The sequence below is a fragment of the Hevea brasiliensis genome, chromosome 1 (genome assembly GCF_030052815.1).
Source record: "Hevea brasiliensis isolate MT/VB/25A 57/8 chromosome 1, ASM3005281v1, whole genome shotgun sequence".
In the NCBI taxonomy this organism is placed as follows: Eukaryota; Viridiplantae; Streptophyta; class Magnoliopsida; order Malpighiales; family Euphorbiaceae; genus Hevea; species Hevea brasiliensis.
In genome coordinates this window covers 10,492,814-10,513,481 of record NC_079493.1, presented here as the reverse complement: position 1 = coordinate 10,513,481, position 20,668 = coordinate 10,492,814, and the positions used below count along the sequence as shown (strand labels likewise).

The 20,668-nt window shown below is 30.9% G+C and overlaps 1 protein-coding gene across 1 annotated transcript in view; it reads right to left on the bottom strand.

Moving 5' to 3' along the window:
* The window catches only part of LOC110658595 (uncharacterized), a 51,953-nt gene extending 32,523 nt beyond the window's left edge, over positions 1 to 19,430 (bottom strand). Inside the window, exons 1-4 of the mRNA XM_058152620.1 lie at positions 19,149 to 19,430; positions 16,082 to 16,220; positions 12,213 to 12,432; positions 12,023 to 12,123 (exon numbers count right to left, since the gene is read on the bottom strand). Of these exons, the coding sequence (XP_058008603.1) occupies positions 12,023 to 12,123; positions 12,213 to 12,432; positions 16,082 to 16,220; positions 19,149 to 19,430 (742 nt within the window). The remainder of the gene's footprint in view (positions 1 to 12,022; positions 12,124 to 12,212; positions 12,433 to 16,081; positions 16,221 to 19,148) is intronic.
* Positions 19,431 to 20,668: the final 1,238 nt, after the last annotated feature.

Sequence of the window (20,668 nt, the reverse complement as noted above, 5' to 3'; positions counted from 1 at the left end):
AAAAGTTGAGTTTATTGCATGGTTATATGTTTGTTTTGAGTTTTGGAGCTTTAGACATAAGTGATGGGTTATAAAAATGCAAATTTTCTACAAAATTTTAATTGGGAATTCAGGAAATTCCTAGGTTCTACTATTGAAAATCATTATTTTGGTAGCCAAAGTATCTACTACTTCTTGAGAGTTTTTAAAGTTTAAGACTTTGGCAACCAAAGTTTCCCACTTTGATAGCAAAAGTAGTTGCTGCCTTTAAAGGCATTTAACTTTCAAGACTTTGGCGGCCAAAGTTGCTTCTACCTACCCTTCTTCCCTTTTTGCTTTAAGGCTCTAAAACCTATTTTTGTGTTTCAAATAGACCTAGAATAAGTTATATGATGTGTGTATAGAGTTTAGGAGATCTAATTAACTAATTAGGGTTTGTCCTTTATAGGATTAGACTTGGAGGACTCAAAAAGCCAAGGTTGAAGGGAATAGCTACCGTTCGAGTTTAGTGTTTGATAAGCTACAAAAGGCGAGTAACACTAACCCTAATAAATGATAACTTCTTTAATTAATTGTAACTAAATTCATGACCACACATGCATCATTTCATGATTTTATTGGGTTGTATATCTAGAACATGAATGTGTTGCATATCTAGAACATGAATGTGTTGCATCGCAGCATAGTTAATTGTTGATGCTCAATAGATGTTGGATGACCCACTGATTTTCCCTATGCTATGGATATGTTATGAATATGTATTGATCATGCATGATATGATATGGTAAGACCAAGTGAGGCCTAATAAGCCCCTGGCTCACTATTTATGATAGAGGAAGACCCGGGGAGCTTTTTTATAAGCTGGGCATATAAGTTATGTTATGTGTAATAAGAGGAAGTCTAAATGAGCATCTTTATGAGCTAGGTACTTTGGTTTTTAGAAATCACTAATGACAAGTCTATCTTATTACACATAACATAACTTATGTGATTGATACATTGCATATGCATGAATTAAAAAATATGATAAATGAAATCGATTGGTTTACTCACTAAACTTTTAAAAGCTTACCATTTTCCCTTAACCCCACGTGAAATGTTGCTGGATTAGAGACGTCTTTAAGAAAGGATAGCAAAAAGTTAAAGCTTAGCAAGTTGTTATGTATGTTTTGAGGTTTAATAGTGGAAATGCAACTGTAATGGTTAGATATTGTCCTTGGTTTTTATGTATGGACAGTATGGGATATGTTAGAACAACATGGTCTATATGTTTACCTTAATCTCTAAGCACTTTTTTATAATTATGTATGAATGGATGAATTACACTTTAGCGTTTTTATAAATGTTATGAAAAGGTTCAAAATTATGAGCCACTTTAAAAAGAAATGTTTTATGCTATGATGGAAAAATGCTAAAGTGTAATTAATTATGAGTTACAAGTTTTGGTTTATGTAATAAAGTAATGTTTTGATAGGTTTTTAGGCTTGTTACAGGTTTTGGCAATCTAAAGCTGACCCATTCCCTAACACTAGTAATGGCCTCTAAGTTGGGTCATTCTAAAGTTGGTATCAAAGCTCTAAGTTAGATGAGTAGGCCCAGATGCTAGTAAAGGTTATAGCAAGAAATGAAAGAAAGTATATCGGCCAGCAGAGTTAGGAAAATACATGTCCATTAAGGTTATGTCCCTTTATGTTTATGATGTGTATCTGTTGCATGCTATGTTTTATAATATGTTTTGTGTTCATGTGATCTCATGTGAACTGTATGTGTGCTCAACACTTCTTGTTTGCTTTCGAAAAATGCCAGGTTTAAGACGATTGCAAGGTTAACTGGTGCACCACCTAAAAATGAGAGTATAAGAACATTACCCGCTAACCTACTACTTGGGAGAGAGCAAGCAAAAGTTGTAGAGAAGAATCCTCAAAATGCCCCAAAAAGTCTTTTAAGGTTAGTAGAGAGACATCCAATGCACCAAGAATATTTGTGGATGTATGAAAGGGTTCTCATGCTTTTCAACAACAACATGAGGACCCTGGGTTTTTGGGCATGGGTAGAGGAGAAGACAGATATGAAGAAGAGGGGGATGAGTCAAATTTTGTGTCTCCACCTCCACAAGATTAGGAATATGGGTTTGGATACAACTATACTTAACCGAGAAACACTGGGTGTAACGTCCTGAGAATTTCAAATAGTACTATTTCTGGTCTATGAATAGTATTATTCAAAGCCAACTCGAGAACTAAAAATGAGATGAAAATTAATTAAAATAAGCAGAATAATAACTGAAGTGACCATCAGGTTATCGACTTAATTGGTATTATTGAAAAAGATAGACTATAACCAGATGAAGGGCATTTTGGTCAATTTACTTGAAAGGTTGACTTTTGATTGAAATGTCAATTAAATTAAGTGAGATTGATATATTAGAATGAGATTTAATTAATTGAAATAAGCATGAAAATTTAATGGGAACATAGAAGAAATTGTTGAATTGTTATAATTATAAGTAAAATTATAATTATAAATATTTGGATATTTTGTAAATAAGAAAAAAATTAATTAATTGAGTAAAATATCTCATTTAAATACATCATCCTACCATCATCTTCATCTTCTTCTTCTTCTTCCTTCATGTGCCATGCACTCTCTCCATCTGCTCCATTGATGCATCATTTCTAAGCTCAAAACCCTTAAATTCCTCCATAATTTCCATAGAAAATTAAGAGAAACCCTTGAATTAAACCTTGTATTGAAGAAAACAAGTAAGAATTCAAAGTAATTTGGAAGATTTGTGGAGAATAAGTATTGGCCAATTGAGGTAAGTTATAATTTGAGCTTAGTTAGTTATGAATTTATGGAACTTAAGTTTAATTGTGGAAATTAATATGGAAATTGATTGAAATCATGTATGTTATGAAGAAAGGGAATTTAGGTTGTGGAGGTAGAAGTTAGGAGTTTTGAGTTTTGATGTAATTAACTTGATTTCTAGTTTTGAATGAAGTAGTAAACATGGTTTATGAACTTGAAATTGATTGAATTTGGAATGTAAGAGTTAGGGTTTTATGTAATTAGGATTTTCATGGCATGAAACCTATTTAATGCTATTATGATTATTTGATATGCATTTGTTCATAAACATTAATGATTTGGTAAAGAAATTAAATGGATTGATGTTGTGTATTAAGTGTTGAATCTAGATAGCTTGAGTCCACTGAGGTTAAATGCTCATAACTTGAGCTACATAATTCCAATTGAGGTGAAACCAAAGGGAAATTAAATCTAAGATAATATACTAAAACATTCATGCAGAACACTTGCCCTGAAACTGATCGAAAGATAACTAAATTAGGGCTAAAATCTGGCAATGCAAAACTGGAACCTTACACTGACTAAATGAACAGTATGTACTAAATTGAGCATAACCCACTCTATAAAACTTCAAATTGAGTAGTTCTTAAATCTGTGTAATCCTGAGACACATGGGAATAATTCATATGAGACCATGATGCTAAATAATGATTGTAACCTATCCAAATGTGCTTGATAAAGTGAGTCCAGAAATCTGCCTAGATTTTAGATTAGACCTGAAGCCTGAGAATTTGTCACTTGAATAGTTTTGGAAAAATGAGCATAACTCAAACTACACAAATGCAAATTGAATGATTCTAAAGCCAAAATAAACATAAGACATAGACCTACAATTTCTATGTTTTGACCCAGACCAAATTCTTAGAGCAAAGTGGTTGAAATTTTAGAGTAACTTAAAATTTCAAAACTGAAATTTCTGAAATTCAGCAATTCAGCCTTGTGACCTCATATAGTAAACATGAAATATCTTCCTTTGTACATCTCCAATTGAGGTGCTATAAATGATTTGAAAACTTAATACATAGGCCTAAAACTTTGCTTTAGAGACCTGGTACAAATTCTAGATATAAAGTGCTTAGATATTGAGTGCAAATTCAGGTAAAAATTTGAAAAACTTGAAAATCTCAGGATAAGGCACCCGAGACAGTACCTGGTATTTTGGCTATAACTAATGATCTAGACTTTCAAATTGAATGATTCAAAATCATAATTAAAGCTAAGACATAGAGGAACAATTTTTGTGAAGACCAATTTGACAAATTATGACTGAAACTAGACTAAAATTGAGTTTTAAGGACATGTTCAAATTCTGCCCTATAATCTAAAATAGTTAGAATGTGTAGTTATTTTAGGAATTCACTAGGAATTTATTTGGTTAGTTATTGGTGGAAGTTAGAATAAGTATTGAAGCTTTTGAATTTGTGTATTTCAGTGGAAAATAGAAGTTTAAAGTAAATAGAGAAATAGGTCAAAGAAAGGAGACTAAGATAAGGTTTGTGCACAACTCTAATTTTCTTGTATTTTAAATTTACAAATGAAAAGAATAGATTTTCTACAAACTTAAAAGTGAATTTTCTTTGTCTTTGAGCATTATTTATATTGTTTGAGAATATTTTTAATGTTAAAAGAATTTATTATTTTGATGAAAAGGCGGACGTTTGGCCATTTATGATATTGTAACACGGGGGTGGCCGGATGTATGTGATTTAGAAGTGTTGTTAAATTGATGTGTTGCCAACCATATATGATGATTTGTGATGATTTGAAATGTTTGTTGTTTGAATGGAAATTGTTTTAAACCCACAATTAGCATGGCAGACTTGATTTGCTTCCCTCATTTTATGAGGTTGAGATTGGATATGTTCCTCCTCCACTTGAGGGGTTGAGATTGGTTATATTATCCTGCCTCTCTGGTTTACTAGTTGAGGTTGAGATCAGATGGGTGCACTCATATTTGCTAGGTAGCTTTGCTTCTCTCATTAGTTTCGGCTATATGGGGTTGAGATAGCTTTGTCATAGTGTACAACACGGCGTTGATCGAAAATTTTGTGTCATTGCTTAAACTATGAAATATTGGCAACACTAATTATTTTTAAATGTTATAATAAATGTGTTGTTAAAAATAAATGATTTATTGATGACTAAGAAAATTATTATTGTTTTCATGTTTCATGAAAATTTGAACATATTAAATACTTTGTTATGGTTTGACATTTTATGTTTTATATTGGTTTATAAATTGATGGTTGTGCACCACTGAGTCTTTGTACTCAGCGATAGTTTTTATGTTGTTTCAAGTAGAGGAAAGGAAAAGACTATTGAGTGAAAGTAATAGAAGTCGTATTCTTTTGGACAAGCAAGGTATACTACTAGGTTACCCTTTTGAATTTTGTTTTTGATGTAAATATGGACTATATGTATGTAAGAGATATTTAAGCAGTTATACAAAAATGATGTAATATTATTTTATTGATATCAAATGAATGTAAATTTGTAAGAATGTATTTTTTTTTTTGTTGTAAATGAAGAAAAGCATTTGATGAAATGTTGATTTGATAAATTTGTGATATACATATATTGCTATAGGTTTTGTTTAACATGTTTAAAATTTTTAGGTAGTTGAATTTTTAGCCATCACCATGCCAAATTTTCATCAAATTTCTTTAAGTTTTAAAAATTGTTATTTCTTTTCTTAAATAAATTTTATGGTATTTTTCTTAAACCTTAGAAAAGCTATTAAACCCTTTATCGACGATTTTAATTTGAAATTGAATTTGAAATCGTTAAATCCCCTGTAATATGTTTAATGGATTATTGGTAAACGGTATTTTGGTAATTCATCAGGCATATTACGGGAGTATGTCATATCTTATGTAAGGGTAAGGTGTGATACTGGGTTTATGGGCTACCCTTAGTATCCTTCTTTCATGCCCTACCCATCTTTCTTCCCACCAGTTAACCCTTACCCCATGTATTCTCCCTAACAGTACCCCTAGAACTCTCCAAGCACTGTGTGAACTCGAAATCCAATGGAGGGAGTTATCAAAGGGCAAGCACCACCACCTGCAGTTCCAACAGTTTAGACTTAAGAGACTGGGTTGGGTAACAAATGTAAGGCAAAAATGACAGATTATCTGAAGCTGGATGCACCTAAGTACAAAGAAGGGGACGATCCTTTTGAGTATGTTAAGGTAGTTAAAACTATAGCTGATGAAGTAGAGGCTAGAGATAATAAGGCCATTCAAATAGCTGGATTCACACTGAAGTGTAAGAACGCGAAGGAAAGGTATAAGACCTACAATGCTAGTAGAGTAGAATGTATGACTTAGCAGCAATTTGTTGCAAAGTTTACCAATTGGGCATTCCCAGAAAGCTCCAGAGAGTTAAAAGTAGTGGAGTTTGCACAGTTGAGGCAGATAGTTAATATAAGTGTAAATGAATATACAGACAAGTTTATGGACCTTCTATAATATGTGGGGCAGGGGTATGATATTGATAAGAATAAGGCTAAAAGGTACACCCTGAGATTGCATTCTTGCTACTCTTCATTGATATTAGCTGCAGAAACCCATAGTTTCCATTCCACAATAGATGCGGCAAAGAAAATGGAAGCGAGGGCTATCATTGAAGGGATTTTGGACTTAAAAAGCATAAAGGCAGAGCAGTCCATAGTTCTTAAAGCCATAGAAACAAGGAGGCTCAATCACCTAACTAAGACCACTTCTTCATCTAGAACTAAGAAAGGAAAAAAGGGAAAGTTTGTTAAAAAAATAGAAGAAAAATAAGTTTTGGTGCAGGATCAAATCTAGTACGGGGATGGCAAGTGGGTCTAGTTCAGGTTCAAAAATGTCAGGGTGTGTGAGATGTGGAAAACCACATAGGGGACCCTACAGATTTGGAACCTCTAAAAGTTACAGGTGTAGTCAAGAGAGACATATGGCAAGGGAGTGTCCTAACATGGAAAGGATGGCCTCACAACTACAAATAGGGTCAGGTAGTGTGGCTCAACCAACTGCAAGGCAAGTTCCTATGGTTTCTTCTTAAGGAAGAGGACAAGGGAGAGGAAGAGGTGCTTTTTCCATCACAGCAGGTTTTTAAGGGAGGGGTTCTACAGTATCGACTCGAATCTTCACCATGACACAGTAGGAAGTAAACACCTCCAACACAGTGTTGTCAGGTAAACTTCGTATAGGAAGCTTCAATGCGTATGTTTTGAATGATCTGAATGCTTTACACTCTTTTGTTACCCCTGATACAAGCCCAAGGTTAGGTTAGGATTGATGGTTTTAAGTTTAGAATGTTCGTTGCTAGTCAATGGACCCAAGTATGACCCTTTAGTGATAGAGATGATTAATTACTCCTGTCCAGTTATGGTTGAGGATAGATGCTTTCCCATCGACCTAACAGTTCTAGAGTTGACTGATTTTGATGTTATTTTAGGGATGGAACTATAGGAATAAAGTAGTGAAGTTTAGGAATAGAATGGGTCAAAAGTAGTTTTTAAGGAGATCAAGTACCGGCTATTAAGGGGATGATTTCTACTATGTAAGTCAGAAAGATGCTCAGAAAAGGATGTAGAGGATTTTTAGCTCATATCAAAGAAGTTGTTATGAATAGAAATGGACTAAGGTCAGTTCCAGTGGTGAGGGAGTTCTCAGATGTTTTTCCAGAGAAATTACCTCGGTTGTCACCTGAAAGGGAGATAGATTTTGAGATTGATCTAGTACCAAGTACTAGACCTATATCTATCCCTCCTTATAGAATGGCCCCTATAAAACTGAATGAGTTAAAGAAGCAGTTGTAGGATCTAATAGACAAGGGGTTCATCAGACCAAGTACCTCTCATTGGGGTGCTCCAGTGTTGTTGTAAAGAACAAGGATGGTTCCCTAAGGCTGTGCATAGACTATAAGCAGTTGAAAAAAGTAACCATAAAGAACAAGTATCCTTTACCCTGTATCGATGATATGTTTGATTAGCTAGTAGGAGCTAGTTATTTCTCTAAGATTGATTTAAGGTTCTGATATCACAAGTTGATAATTAAATAGATAGACATTCCAAGACCACCTTCCAGACCAAGTATGGCATTATGAGTTTCTTGTGATGCCATTTAGCTAACCAATGCCCCAGGTGCATTCATAAATCTCATGAATTGGGCATTCAAACCTTTTCTGGATCGCTTTGTGATCGTCTTCATTGATGACATTTTAGTGTATTCCAGAAGTCCAAAATAGCATGATTAGCATTTATGAGTGGTTCTCCAAACTCTAAGAGAGCATCAGTTGTATGCCAAGTTTTCAAAGTGTGAGTTCTAGTTGAAAACTATATCTTTCTTGGGGCATGTAGTGTTAGAAAATTGTATTGAAGTGGACCCTATGAAAGTTTAAGTAATGGCAGACTAGCCAAGGCCAACCACTGTGACAGAGATTAAAAGCTTCATAGGCTTGATTATCTATTACAAAAGATTTGTACTAGATTTCTCCAAGATAGCTACACCAATGACTATGTTAACTTAAAAGAATAGAAAGTTTGAATGGATGGATCAATGTGAAGAAATTTTTTAGAAGTTAAAGGAGTATTTGATTACGGCACCGACATTAGCTTTGCCTTTGGGTAATGAAGATTTCATGGTATACAATGATGCCTCCAGAGTGGGATTAAGATGTGTTCTTATGCAGAGTGGCAAGGTAATAATTATGCTTCATGGCAATTTAAAAAGCATGAAGCTAACTATCCCACCTATGATTTAGAAATGGCGGCTATAGTTTTTACCCTTAAGATGTGGTGACATTATCTTTATAAGGCAAAATGTGAAATCTTCACAAACTACAAGAGTCTCCAATACATCTTCAAGTAGAAGGAGTTGAATCTCAGGCAAAGAAAATGGATAGAACTGCTTAGTGATTATGATTGTACTTTTTAGTATCTCCAGGGTAAGGAAAATGTAGTTGCAGATGCCCTTAGCCAGAAATCATTTAGCGATTTGGCTCATATATCCGCGAAAAGACAACCTATCTTGAAAGAGTTCCACCAACTATTAGGTGAAAGGTTACAGTTGGAGTTATCAGCTAGAGGCACATGGGTAACGTAGATGACAATAGCATCAATGTACTTGAGACAAGTGGCTTAGAAATAACATGAGTTAATAGTTGAGTCTATTGCATGGTTATATGTTTGTTTTGAGTTTTTGAGCTTTAGACATAAGTGATGGGTTATGGGAATGCAAATTTTCTACAGAATTTGAATTGGTAATTTAGGAAATTCCCAGGTTCAACTATTAAAAACCATTATCTCAATAGCTAAAATAGCTACAGCTTCTTAAGAGGTTTTGAAGTTTAGGACTTCGGCAACCAAAGTAGTTATTGCGTGCCAAAGGCATTCAAAGTTCAGGACTTCGACAGCTGAAGTTGCTTTTGCCTACCCTTCTTCCCTTTTTGTTTTAAGGCTTTAAAACTTGTTTTTATGTCTCAAATAAACCTAGAATAAGTTTTATAATGTATGTATAGAGTTTTAGAGATCTAGTCAACTCATTAGAGACAGACTTGAGGGACCTAAAAAACCAAGATTGAAGGAAATAACTACTGTTTGAGTTTAGTGTTTGATAGGCTACAAAAGGTGAGTAACACTAACCCTAATAAATGATAACTTCTTCAATTAATTATAATTGAATCCATGACTATTCACATCCATCATTTCATGATTTCATTAAGTTGTTTGTATCTAGAAAACAAATGTGTTACATCAAAACATAGTTAATTATTGATTCTCAATAGATGTTGAATGACCTATGGATTTCTCCAGTGATATGGATGTGTATTGATCATGCATGATATTATGTGGTAAGACTATGTGAGGCCTAATAAGCCTCTAGCTCATTGTTTATGATAGAGGAAGACTTGAGGAGCTTCTTTATGTGCTGGGATCATTGGTTATATTATGTAATAAGAGGAAGTCCTGAGGAGCATCTTTATGACCTAAGCACTTTGGTTATTGGGAAATCACTAGTGACAAGTCTATCTTCTATGAATTGTTCGTGTTATGCAAACTTATGTGATTAATGCATTATATGTATGAATTAAAAAATATGATAAATGAAATCAAATGGTTTACTCACTAAGCTTTCCAAAGCTTACCCTTTTCCCTTAACCGCAGGTGAAATGTTGCAGAATTAGAGATGTCTTCAAGAAAGGATAACAAGAAGTTAAAGTTTAGCAAGTTGTTATGTTTGTTCTAAGGTTTAATAGTGGACATGTAACTATAATGATTAAATATTATGTTTGTTTTTGTAATAGACAGTATGGGATATGTAAGAATAACATGGTCTGTATGTTTACCTTAATCTCTAAGCACTTGTTAACAATTATATATGAATGGATGAATTACACTTTAGCATTTTTTATAAATGTTCTGAAAAGGTTCAAAATTCTAAGCCATTTTGCAAAGAAATGTCTTATACTATGATGGAAAATGCTAAAATGTAATTTTTTATTAGTTGTTTGGGTTTTGGCTTTATGGAATAAAGTAAGTTCCCTTGCGCCAATAATGGCCCCTAAGTTGGGTCATTATAATTGTAAGGAATCTATAACACAAAATAATGCTAAGAAATCTGTTAATGTCGAATTCTTCTGGCCTAACATAAATATATTGTTAAAACCATGAGTTTCACACAAGTTAAAACTATGCATAGCAATCCAACTTAGCTAAACTTTAGTTTTAAGCTAGTTAATGTTGGCACTCATGATATCATAATCTAGATTGGTAAGGAAATAGACAACTTATAAAATCACAAAAGATTTGAATAGTTATCAAAAATGAAAATTTGTTGGATGACATAGAAAGAAAAAAAGAGATTTACATCATCAACCAATGGAAATAATCACCTAATAATATAAAATGGAATTAAACAAACATAGATCCATAATTTCTAGCCATCTTATGAAAAATAGGCAACATTCATCCAATACCTTAACGGCTACAAGATTATTCATAAATAAGAAATTTTCTCAGTTGATTCTCCTTTTGATTATCACTAGAAAGAGACCTAAGAGGCTATTAAAAATAAAAAATTACCATTAGAGTTTCTCTATGCATAAGCTATAAGGGGAGTGAGATAAATAACTTTGATATGTTATTAACTTTAATTAGTACTTAAAAAGCATATCATTATCTTTCAATGGAAGGGTAGTAAGCAAATTAGGCTTATTTAAAAAGTATAAAGGTTGTGCAAGCATATATTTTCAATATTTAGGCTCCGTTATAAAAGGAAATGATGTGAGGACGAGGATGTCAACCATAAGATTAAAAGTGGATCAATGAAATGGAGAATTGTCATGAGCAATTCATCTGCAATAGTAAAACCTAGCTTAACCAAATAAACTTTTTTTTACTCTAGCTTTGACTTAATGTGTTAATGAGTATAAGTAGTAGAGAAGAAAATGCTAAGAATGATCTATGAAAAAACAAAGAAGAGTAAGATAAAGAATGATTCTATTCATAGGAAAGTGGAAGTGACATCTTTAAAGGAAAGTAATGAAAGGTTAAATAAAATAACATGAACAAGTCTGCTATAGACCAACGAAATTCTTGAACATAATCTAAAATAGAGTGCAATGGAAAAAAAGTCTGGATGGCAAACAAAATGGGTCAAACAATTTCGTATTCAACTAGTTGAGTTATTTCAGGTTGCAAGTCACTCCAATTTCATTGATTTAAGGGTGATTTCGGTTTGGTCATTTTAGATTAAACACTAATTTAGTTACTGTATAAAAAGAATTTTTAGATCCATTTGATGATTGTAGGTTATTTCAAGTCAAAATGTTAATATTGTATAAACATTAATTTTAGGTCGATTGAGTTTATAGATCAAATCAAATTTTCCACCTATAATGAAAAGGGATTCATAAAAACAAATCCAACTAAATTACCATTAAGGTTGAGTTGAGCTATCAGTTGCTTCAAAAAAGACTTTAAACATTCAATTGCATTTTCAAGAAAGTATTGGTCACAAAAAAAAAATTAAAAGAAAAATAGATAAGGCCAACACAATAAACTAATTTTCTTTAAACAATCATGCTTTCATACTCAAATTTAAGATAATTAACCATGATTATAACAATGCTATGAAGATAATCAATTTGATGACACACACACATGCACGTGCAAAAAAAAAAAAAAAACCTGTTAGGAATTCTAAATGTCCAGTGCCTGATGCACGATAAGCAACAAGATCACCCAATAATCGTGCTACTGAGCATACTTCATCTTCTTCAGACACTCTCCTAAAAAATTAGAGAAAGAAATACATAATTAAAAAAAAAGTTGAAATTAGTTCAAATCCCAAATATTAACCTAATGCAAAGAAACCTACAGGTATTCAACACGTCCTAAACAGCATAAAGCCTCACGAATGCCATGATCAAACACCTCATGATAGTGAGCTTTCCACACATCATCTTTGGTTGCATAAAAAGACCTCCATTTTAGGACATCAAATCCCGCAAAACATTGTATCAATGGAATAGAACAGACCATGATAACAAATAAAATTAAAAGTTTTTGCTTCCACTGGTTACCATTTGAAGCCATCCCTACAATGCAAATATTTGGAAGATAATTTTAAAGTTTTCATCAGAGATTAAAAAGAAGAATCCTTCACATTTAATGAAACAAACATAGTTTTTCAACTTGATCAACCGTTGTATATAGTTGGGAACTTGGGATACATATTTATATCCCTAATCAAATTGTAGTAGTAGTAGTAGTAGTAATAACAATAATAATAATAATTAAACAAATAATTAGTAATGAGACCAAGAGTTTATAGGCTAGTTTAGTTTAATATAGAACACATTGATTTTCATTTTCAAAATTTACTCCAATGTCTCAATATCAATAATCATAGGTTAAGAATAATATAAAGAGTATTACAATGCACTTTGTAGTAAACCTTAGCAAAGAATAATATTTGGAACATCTTAGAAAATTCACCACAAAAATTTGATTTACTTCTAGAAACAAATATAAAGTTTGTAATTATTAATCAAATAAAGTACTTAATAAATAACACATCCAAACCTATAAGTAAGCAAGTTTTATTTAAGTGTATTTAGATATGCAATATGGCTTGAGAAAATGATATTGGGTTAAAAAAAAAAAGACGGCATCTCACTTAACACTAGTAAGAGAAGAAACATAAGCTAGAATCAAAACTTGATTTTTAAAGCTTATATTGAGTTCACATAAAAGAAGCACACCTACACAGATGTTGAGCATTTGTGATTAAGGAAAATATCATTAGAAGTGTTTGCAATTTTATTTTCTTGTAGCGATAATGTTAGGTCACTATTAAAAGTTTTATAGAATGATAATAATATCCAAGATATGCATAATATATTTGTAATACCCCTCACAGTATCGAAACATGCTTCTAAGAGACAGAATGTTTCCTAGGGTTAGTAAATAGAAACCTAGTTTAACTTATAATAGAATGAGGGAGTAACTAAACTGCTACCTAAAACAGTAATTAATCGACTGAAATAAGAATTTCAAGGGCATTTGATAGAAAGGCGTCTTCGGATACCGAAGAACTTGAAAAGATAAAAATATAAAAGGAGACAGCTTTAGATATTTTCCGTATACTATCATCTCTTATACTTTAGAACCTTCTTCCTTTTATCTCTTCCTCCCCTATCCTTACATCTTTCTCTCTCTCCCTCACCAATCTTCTATAAACAAGAGAAACCTAAGTATACCAAAACTTTAATAATACTAGAAAGGAGTAAGGGAGGAGAATCTAAAGCTAATGAAAGAAAGCAGAAAGAGGGAAAACCCTAGGAACACAGTAAGTAATTTTTGTGTTTATGTCTTTTTGAATTGAGATTAGAGTAGTTGTGTAAGTAAGAAAGGAAATATGTGATGTTAGGGTTTGAATGGATTAATTAACTATAAAATCGGCTAAATAAGGTAATTAATGGTAATGAGTAGAGTTGACATAAAAACCTAACTAAGTGAAGAAATGGTGGGGATAATCTTCTGAATATGTGTTAGGATGGTTAGACAAATAGAATCAAGAAATAAAGTAAAATGAGTATTTTGGAAAATATAAGTTCGGTGGCAAAACATCAAAATTTGGCAACTAAACTATGTAAATAGTAGGTAACACCACGCATGTAGCTTCGAGAGCTAAAGGTCCATGTTCTGCTGCTAAAAGATGTTTGTCTGCCAAAACATAGAATAGCCTAATCCTACTAGAATTGTTAATTGAATACACTTTTATATACACTTTTTATAAATGAAGGATAGAGTTATAAGTACTGGAGTTAAAGGAAAACACATCTCAATATGAGTATGTGTCAAGTCAAATGGACTACTGTCAAGGTAAGTAGAAATTACAAAATGCTTTCTTAAATCCTGTATTATTCCATATGTGCATTCATACATCATTTATCAATTTTAAAATAGATATACTGCATATAGAATTTGCATATATAATTATGTATGTATTTAACTCACAAAGATGCTGTATTAAATATTTGTGTTATGTGGTGGCTATAGATGACTAAATGGTTCCTAATAGGAAAGAAAAGGAAAAGGAAAAGGAAAAGGAAAGGTATGCATGTAAATGAGCTCGAATGTAATGCAGGGTGTCTAGGCAAAGTAATTCTCTATCTTCGGCTCCATTTTTTTTATATGAAATGTTAAGAGGAAGTCTTGAGGAGCTTTTATAATGAGCTTAGCACATTGGAATTATGAAATGAAAAGGAAGAGAGAATCATTGGTGATATAGTTACCTAGTTTTGAATTGTTTATGCTATAGAAACATTCATGAGAATGATGCATCCATATGCTTCAAATGTATTTAAATAATATATTTTATTTCCCTATGTAATTCTCTACTCACTAGGTTTATATACTCATTCCTCTTCTTCTATCTATCTCCTTTAGGGAGATGAGTAAAGGCAGTAGTCAATAGATTTCGATAACTAAACTCCAAGATTTAATATAAACAAGTTTGTGTCATTTCTAAAACCATTTTGCGAAGCTATTTTAGACATGTATAATTTTGTTATTTTGGCATTGTGATTGCTAAGGGAAAGTTCCATTTACACAAATTCCATTTTTAAGGAAAGAATGTAAATGATCATGATGAACAGTTGTGCCCAAGTACTATGAAATGAGCTTTTATGAGATATAAGTGAAATCTATTGGCAATTGAAAAGTATCAATAAAATGATGATTTATTATTAACGTATTAATTGGTCCTTCCCTTGTTTATAAAGATATTATGTTACAAAGGATAATGAAAAGGTAAAGTTCAAGCTTACTACTGGTTCTTGAGGCCTTTGTCTTCCTAGTGCTCTAATGCTAGTAATGGTCTGGATTTACATCATTATAAAGTCCATTTTGATTAAATACAAGCTTGAACTAGGTATAATTTTCTTACTAAAAGGAAACTGCTTTATGAATGTTATCACATTTAGCCCACTTATGATGACTTCATATGGAATTGGTTGAGGGAAAACAAAAGTAACTTCCTAAAGAGTGTATTATATTAGAGAATTTCCATAGGAGAAAACCCCTTCCTAGTAAATAAGTCTAAAAGGAGGGTATTTTGTTAAGAGAGAGAGAGAGAGAGAGAGAGAGAGAGAGAGAGAGAAAGAAAGATATTTTTTAAAAAAATTTATATTGACATATCATCATCCATGTGGATAATGTGATGTTAAAAATTATTTTTTCAAATGTTGTTAAAAACATGCCATCAATTGAGCTAATTTGACACTTAATAATAATAATAATGAAATGAATAATTTTATATTTAATTATATTTTAAGAATTATTAGTAAATTCAACATTTTTTCCCTTATGATCTTGTTACTTATTAACTATACTTTTTTGTTAATATTCTCTTCCCTTCATAACCTAATAAACATTGCACTTAATAACCTATTAAGAAATGAGAAATGTTACTTATATTTTTGTGGTTAAGAAAGTAAAAAAATGTTATTTATATTTTTTACTCCATAATCCTATTAAAAGAAAACATAGCCTAAATACTTATACTAAAGATTATTAAAAAAATAATTTCTATTCACCAAAGAGAATGGGGGTGTAAACATTGATATTAATATCATGAAATACCATTTATATTCCCTAAAGGAAATAGTGTTTATATAAAATTAGACACATAATTAAGAATCAAAATAAATAATTATGAGAATGAGAATAAACTAATTTTACCTAGGAGACATTGATTTGATGTTCCATCATGAGAAACATATTTAGCCACGTTGAACACAAGGTAAATTGCACACATTATTTGCAGCAAAGTAATTACCATTGCAAATCGGCTCCACCAAAGCCATGTCTTATACCTTATCTGTTTAATAAGAAACAACACTAAATTTTAAAAATGAATTGTTAAGGAAAAGCAATTACACAACATTAAAGATATGAAGATTTTCTTCATAAAAAAGGGATTTTTCTACATCTAAATATTGAAAATTATATGTTAAGAATTCTGATTCAAAAAATAAGTTATCCATCAATTAAAAGGCTTAAGCCATTTTAATTTGGCTTGCTAACACTTATATATGCCTTTTAATTTTTTTCATATACACTGCCAATGTGAGATTTATTCCCACAAGTCATATTCCAACACTCCCCTTTAAGTACATCTAGATTTAGCTAAGGCTTCATAAGCCCATTTGTCAAGGGCATTGCATAGGGTGGCCCATTAAATTTGGGTTTGGCTTTGTAGGCTACACTATGGATCCACTTAAGCTAAGCTTGATTTGCTTAACTCATGTGGTTTGGCTTGTTCCAACTTAACCTAACATGCTTTTGGGTCCTGAGTCTTCAATTGTTAGGCCTCATTATTAAAAATTCCAGACCAAAAAGTATAAATCAATAAATAGAAAGGCCTTCATACTGAATTGAGCTTAAAAGTGAATTATATATCACTAAAATAGCCTAAGCTATTATTAGTTGGTTCGATAACATTTATATACCTTCTAATTTTCTTGTGCTCTGTTGATGTACAACTTGCTCCCACAAGCCATATTCCACATTAAATACATTATTATACTATAAAAAAAAAGAAAAAAAATTCAAAGAACATTAACATCCTTTCTATAACTAACCCTCTAAACTAAAATAATAAGATTATTCTTAACAACTAATATGTGATTTAATTTTCATGCAATGAGTTATTTGAGATATCATATAGTACTTTCTAATAAATATGCACAAAAATTAATTAAATTGAATTAACACAATCCAATCCAAACTTAAAATCATAATTCTTTTGTCCCTATGATTGGTTTTGATTCTTGGATATAATTTTGCTTTGAAAATATAATAATCCAATAAAACCAAACCAAAATCACAAATTTATATGCATAATTTTAGTATTTTCAACCTTGTTATTTTAGTCCTTAATTTATGTAGTTGATATGACAACCATATTATAATGATATATTATCATAAAATTTTTATTATTAGTTCACAATGAGTTATAATATAACAATAAACTAGTTTTATGTTATTTAAATTTTCTATTCATTTTTTTTATAAAGCAATATTATTTTTTTTAAGTATTCCAAATATAAAAAGAGTAATTATAAAGTAATTAACCTTTGAAAAATGGTTATTGTCATGAAATTTTATTTGCAAACCAATTATCTAAACCAAAATTAAATGGATTTCATTTGGTTCTTGTTAACATAGTTGGTTTAGATATATTTACAAATTAATTTGATTAGCAAAATGTATTCCTAACTGCACAAACAAAGCTACTAACACATCTACTTTTTAATACCTTTAATATCTTATATGCATGTTTCATCAAATAAAAATATATTATTATTATTATTATTATTATTATTATTATTATTATTATTATAGATTCCAAGTAGTGTTTTTGTCTAGTTTTTCTGAAGTTATTTCAAATTCCAAGCCTTATTTAAGTTGCTTATTTTAGTTTAGTCCTATGAGGTACTTAAACTTTATTTTATTATAGTATTCATGCCGAACACTTGTTCAACACTACATTTGATACTATATTGACATGTGTCAAACACACATCCGTTATATTAGGAGAGTGTTAAAATTTAGTTAATTTTGATATGGGGAATGAATACAAACTTTTTTCTTGTCAATTTTTTTTAAAACATATAATTTTAAAATTTTAAATTAATTTATATATAATTATAAGTGTAAGTACATGTGTGTGTGTGTATTAATGTGCCACTCTTGAATCGTGTGATACTTTTTTTAAAAAATTGTTATACTAAAATGTCTATATCATTCATAAAAATGTCTCATGTTTGTGTCTATTTTTTATAGGTCTTTATTTATGATCCGTGTTCTTTAGTAGCTAATCTTATGAATTCTATATTTATAATCCAAGTCCTATGAAAATTTTGAACTTAAGCGCTTATAGTTTTAGATATATTTTGAGTATGCACATATTTATGCTTTAATCAATAGTTTGCATTAGAAGATGGAATGAAACAATTAAATTCTAAATTTAATGCATATAGAACTCTGGTGTGATGTCCATGTTATGAAGAATCTAATAAATTATGACTGTAATACTCATAATCTTATCATTTTCCTCAATATAATTTAGGCTCAAATCCCTTCCTTCAAACCTTAAGTACATAACAACAATTTCAACTAACTTTTCTCAAACAAAAATTTTATATTTTGCTTAGCAAACAACCCTTAAAATCTATATTGTATTATTTTGCTTCCTTATCATGTGCATTTACAAACTTTAACACTCCACATGAACTGCCAAACTCTTTCTAATTAACTAAATAAGATGCCAAATAGAACATGTTGGCCATGTCACATCCACATTTACAAGTACAAAATTTTATTATGAATTATCTATAAAATAGCTTCAAAACTAAATAACAATTAAAGATGTTAAATTTTGCAACTACAATTTCTTAACTTTCACAATTATGGTCATATTTGCATCAATCGTATCACAAAAAATATGATGTGATTTTTTTTTTCCAACAAAAGAAAAATAAAGCTAAATCAATACTTTTCATGTAAATTACACATGCTTTAGTTGCCTATAAAATAGTGAGCCAAACCATTGCAATATATATATATATATATATATATATATATATATATATATATATATATATATATATATATATATTCAAGCTCCCAATTTTCCTTTTTACATATAAAGTTTTGATTTTTCTCAACAAGAAAATAAGGGGAAAACAATAAAGAAACAAAATCAATAATTAAAGCTAGCTTCAAAAAAGAAAATAGCACATACCCGTCTTTTGAGGCGAATAATTGATTCAAAAATAGAGGCCTCGGAAAGAGAATCCTGAATGGTTTTGGCAATGGCTTCTTGGGCAATCCCTGACCGTAGCATGGCAATGATTCTAAGGATAGCAGCCAAGGACACGGCCAAAATTGGCATAATTATCCTATTACGATCACAACCTGGAATGACAATTAAAACAAAGATTCCACCAATAATGATCGCAACCAAATTAGACAAACCCAGTAACATGGAGGTAATCCTCAAACTCTTAAGCCTTGTAACCCACATTGCCGTTTGTTTTGCCTCTTACGTCTTTCTTATAATGCTTCTGAGACAATATGGATTTTTTTTCATTTTTTGATGAGTTCAAGATTTTGAGTTTTATAAGATTGTTTGATGGGTTTGGAAATCGATGATTGCATGCTTTGGAGCATTGAGATTCATTCTATTGGATGGAGAGATATGACCATTTTTCATACATAAAGAAATATAACCATTACTCATAGGTATTGGCAAGTGGAATTTTGGCAGCGGTATGAATTCTTCTTTGCTGATCATTTTTTTATGTGGTGTTGGTGGCACCCCATGCATGAGAATGCGGTAAAAGATTGTTTGGGTGTTATTCTTGTTGAGAAAATTGTTAATAAATTTAAAAAATATAAAAAATCAATTTAATATGTTTTTATTGTAAAATTTAAAAATTTTTTTAGAAAATAGGAGGTTTATATTTTAATTGGAAAAAAAAGATAAAAATTTATTTTCTTTTGGTACAATAAAATAACTTTTTCATTTCTCATTTTCATGTATTTTAAGCATCAAATAAGGCTAAAAATATAAAAAACAAATAATATTATGTTTTTATTAATGGCAAACTGAAAATCTACATTGTAAGCCTATTAATGAGTAAAATGATATAAAATTAAACTAAAGATTTAATTAAGATAATAAACTTAAAACTACTAAAAGCCTTAACTACAAATAATATGTGTAACAGCCCAAATCTAGACCGTCACCAACACTAGAGCACTGAGAGACATAAGACCATTAGAACATGCAACATAAGCCTTACTTATATCAAAATCTTACCTTAATTCCTTATACTTCATGTAAATATCCTCTTAACTATATAATTTAAAATATAATTGCAATTTCTTTTATATTAAAATAATTAAGTGGTAAGCACAGTATCAAATAACAAAATTACATGCCTTTACAAGGAGTTCCACAATATAACTTATTGCAAAATTGAGGTGTTAACCTCTAGAACTTAACTATCCAAAATTAGTTGACTATATTTGTCTTTAGCACTTGTCCCTTAAAAGGGAGAAAGAAAAAGGGAGTGAATTAAGGGTTTAATGTGTAGAAGCATACTTAGGAGATAAAATTTTATGATAAGACCATTATGATCAAGCACATGTAATGCAACAATCACTTGAGGTTTTCACAGCACAAACAATACATAACAACGTAGTCGTGTTACTAATAGTTCCCCTGCGTCACATATATCCAATGTGCTAGGCCCATTA